The sequence below is a fragment of the Populus nigra genome, chromosome 15 (assembly GCF_951802175.1).
Source record: "Populus nigra chromosome 15, ddPopNigr1.1, whole genome shotgun sequence".
NCBI lineage: Eukaryota > Viridiplantae > Streptophyta > Magnoliopsida > Malpighiales > Salicaceae > Populus > Populus nigra.
In genome coordinates, this window is record NC_084866.1 from 8,455,735 (window position 1) to 8,460,028 (window position 4,294).

Here is a 4,294-nt window from a genome sequence, read left to right on the forward strand (position 1 = left end):
AATTCTACCACATATGTCTGCAACTCTTTGACTTTAGGGCTAATCTATAAGCTACTTTGTTTGGTAGGCTAGAATAGAACACCAGGTCAATTTGGTGTTGTATCTCCTTTATGAAAGGTAAATCTTGAGGTAACTCATTCAATATTAAATTTGAAAATTCTGCCAACACACCTCGTGGCTCTTCAGAACTATCTTTCTCTTCTTCCTTTTTGTTGATAGAGAAAACACCACTTGCTCACCCTTTATTTCCATTAGGGCACTTTTTTTGTGGGCCAGACATGAGACTTGACTTATCAAGCTCTCATCGCTTGACCTTATTTTTTTTTTATTTTTTTATAATTTTTCTTTGTAAATTACTGTTTTTTTATATGTATTTTAAAAAATATTTTTTTATTTATATTTTAGTTAATACCCCTTCTCTGTAATTTTTTAAGCTTATTTAGCCTTTTTGAAATAATAATTATTTTATTATTTTATTGTGTGTTTTTAATTTTTTTATAAGGTTAGTGTAATTCATCTATAGTTTTTTTATATTTTATATAGATTAAATTTATTTTTAAAATAAAAAAATTATTTTTTGCAATATTTTTAATATATGGAGCCTTACATAATTTTGTTTTTTAATTTATTTTATTCAATAAATTTTATGTGTGTGTTGATTTCTGTTACAGATTGATTTTTATAAATAAATTCATTAAATACAATCAATAAAAAACTCATATTGTGATATTAAATATTTTGATCTGCATTCATCTTTTAATTTTTCTAGTTTTTTTTGTTATTGTTAATAATTTTTTTATTTACATAAATGATTATCGATTTATTTGATTACATACTTGCATGAGTTTTTTTTATTTATACTTTGAAATTATTTTAGAAAATAATTCGCATAACTTGATTTTTTTTAAAAGATAAATTTATGATCCATGGCGGTGCAACGAACAAAATAGATTCAGTGTAAAGTGATTAAAAAAACAAAGTGTATGAAATTTTTTATATATTATAAAAAAAGTTGCATAATGTTACAGACTTGTCATTGATAATCTGTTGATTTTACTAATTTTTATGACTTTTCCAGAAGCTGAGTCCACTATTAAAATGAGTGTGGAACTCGAAACGGCCTCCACAGAAAATCCATACAGAAAAGCTTTGGCCGAAAAACTCATGAAGGTCCAATCCAATACGAGTAAGGGAAGGTCAGCGTCACATGACTCATCACTGTGTTTAATTAATATGCATCATGTATGTGCTTTGTGCAGACATGTCAACCATGCATATATATATATATATATATATATATATATATATATATATATATATATATATATATATATATATATAGAGGTATATGGTCTGTTTTTTACAAAACTTTAGTTAAATAAAAATTAATTTTGAAAAAAAATAAGTTATTAAACTTTGAAGAGTTAATAACTCGCTTTACAAGTTTGACGAGATAACTCTGGTTGCTCCTGTTTGCGAGTTTAAAGAGGTAGTTCTTCTTCTTCTTGTTTTTTTTTTTCTAATTGAACTCAATTATGTAATCGTTTATTTTTTTTATTATATAGTTAAAAAAATAGTTTCGTAAAAAAAATGTTATTAAATTGTAGAAAGTCCATGGGAACCCGTTGACGTGTATGATGAATTTTTTTTATTTTATCCTTTAATATTAGGCTGATTGAGAATTAAGTTTCATAATTTATTTCGTTTTATTTTCTATAAGGTTATTATAGTATTAAAAAAGTCACATTATTAGTTTGACGCTCGATTTTGCGATCTTCTATATTTGTTATCATATAATTAAATAAATGATAGTTAAAAAAAAACTGGTTGTTAATCCCAATGGAGTCTATTACTCAGTTTGCGGCTTTGACATGTTGACCCGGGTTACCCAAATTCATGAGTTTAGTAGGTTTACCCATCAAACTTGATTTTTTTAATTTCTGGTCCTTTGATTTTTCTATTTTTTTTTATTTCACTCTTATTCAATATTGGATTGATTGAGAAATAAGACTTATGATTATTTTTTTTTTACTTTCTATAAGGTTATCACAATTTCAAATAAATGTCTTTTTTGAGGTTGATGCTCGATTTTGAAAGCATATAATATTATTATAAAATTAAATAAAACTAATTTATAAAAATAACAAAATTATTAAACCTATTGAAGTCCATAATCCAGGTCGCAAAGCGACCAGGGTCGATTTAATCCGGCATTGTCTCAATATAAAAAAATTATCGTCTCAATTTTTTTAAAAAAATTATGTCATATTTTTACTGATCATCCAAGTTATTTTTAGACCCATTAAATTTAATGATACCATCAAAAAAAAAAAACTTCATACTCAAATTTTTTAAAATTAAAAAAAAAATTAATTCAAGCTAGTGTGTGTGTCTATATAACAGTATGATCTGACCTTTATTTATTTTATATATTGCACCTCTCCAGAAGACAGATATATTATTATAGACAACGTGTCCCATTTCACTCACCGTCCATACATATGGCTATCGATTCGCATGCGATGCTCTGTCATCCATGCTTGCATCGCTTATATCATTCGTACACTCACACGCTACAATCTTATTAACTAATAACGAAAGCATCACTAACTTCCAAGTAGCTTGTAGGTCGAGCCCTCGCAAGAGACCAGCTACACCGTCTCTGTATAAGAAGAGCAATCCATCAGCACTGGAATTATAGAAATCACCGCTAGAGTCTCAGGAACTGGTAGCAAATAGCCTCTGGCTGATGATGGACACTAATCATGACAGTTCTTCAACAAATACCATTGGATTTTGCCTCCTTCCTTCAGAGATCATCCAGAACATACTCCTCCATCTAGCCTTACCCGAAATCATTTGTCTAAAGTCACTCAACAGATTCGTTGCCGATGTAATCTCCGATAAGTATTTTGTACGTGCGTATAACTCTCAGGCGAGGTCCACCGCATGGCTCTTCGTCTACAAGAAGAGGTGGAACCGTGACGCCTTGCTTCATGGCTTCAACGACCAGTCTAATCGCTGGTTCAGCTTTCAGATTAACAGTTTATTGAAACCCATAATCCGTCCAGGTGATGATATCTATTTTCTGACGGCTAGTTGCAACGTCTTTCTTTTTGTTTCTAACACTCGCGGGGAAGTTATTGCCCTTAATTTGGTTACTAAAGCTGTGAAAACAATCCCTCCAAGCCCACTTGGTCCACGTGGCACGTCTTCCTGGCGAAGATCCGGAATGAAATTGGTTATCACCGGGTCCGATCACTTTCAGTTTCTTTTTGTGGATTTGGTGCGCAACTCCCCGGTTTTGTTTGTGTACTCCTCGCAAACTGACACCTGGCAGTCCTCTGAAGCAAGGGAAGGTCTTGCCGGAATGCCACGTGTCTGTCAGAAAGAGGAAGACCACGTATTTCTCAATGTGATCGACGGACCATATGAAAGCATGGTGACAGCCGTTGGATTGGAGCCTGATGCTCATAATAATTATGCACCAATTGTTCTACGGCCGAGATTCAATCGGAGACCGAGCGATGGACTGAACCTGTTACAGGTGTACGGTGACGGGAGCATGCTGGTCATAAAATCCAGCGGCGGTGGTGATGATGACGGGAATACAGGAGTGAGGATGCTAAATGACATAGAATTATGGGGGGGCTTGCGCTTGAATGGAAGCTGGCATAACTGGGAGTATATCTCAAAGGTTCCCTGCAAGATAAAGGAGCAGATTCTGAAACCATATCGAGCTATGAGAGGATTCTTAGAAAGACGAGATGGGATTATTAGGGCTGTTTTGCTGTCTAACTATGATGGCTTATGGGACATAATTTGGCTATCTTATGATATGGGGAGGAGTCTTTGGGCTTGGCTCCCTCTGCCTGATTGCAAGATGAGGGGTCTGAATATGGCCGGCATTGCCTTCTCCTCCGGCCTTACCTTGTCATGATCATCTTCAAGACTTGATGACAGTTCTCAGGCGGCATGCGTTAGTTCTATGCCTTGTGTTGCAAGTTCATATGATAGTGAATGTCAGTACTCTTCTCCAGTCATGCGTTGCCCTTTTGTATTTCAACCCTTCACAATATAGATAATAATTTATGAAGTTTAATTCTTTTATTTAAATATATAAATCTCATTTGGTTTGCTTGATTGATTTGTTAATTTATTTATACGAACTAGGTTTGGTTTGTTTGATATTTTATAATCTCATTTGTTTGATTTGCTTATTTAATATAAATCTCATGTATATGAAAATTTTATAATTTCATTGATGCAAAAGGAATTAGGAAAGTATGAGAAA

General features: G+C 32.6%; 1 protein-coding gene across 1 annotated transcript; it reads left to right on the plus strand.

Annotated features, from left to right (window-relative positions):
- The first annotated feature begins 2,725 nt into the window (after nt 1-2,725).
- On the plus strand, nt 2,726-3,940 carry LOC133674702 (uncharacterized). The gene has a single exon (XM_062095913.1). The coding sequence runs from the start codon at nt 2,750-2,752 to the stop codon at nt 3,938-3,940; it is 1,191 nt and encodes a 396-aa protein (XP_061951897.1). The 5' UTR covers nt 2,726-2,749.
- The last annotated feature ends 354 nt before the right edge of the window (nt 3,941-4,294 follow it).

What these genes read in the sequence shown, in the direction of transcription:
- LOC133674702 (XM_062095913.1), top strand. Translation starts at nt 2,750, where the DNA reads ATGATGGACACTAATCATGACAGTTCTTCAACAAATACCATTGGATTT.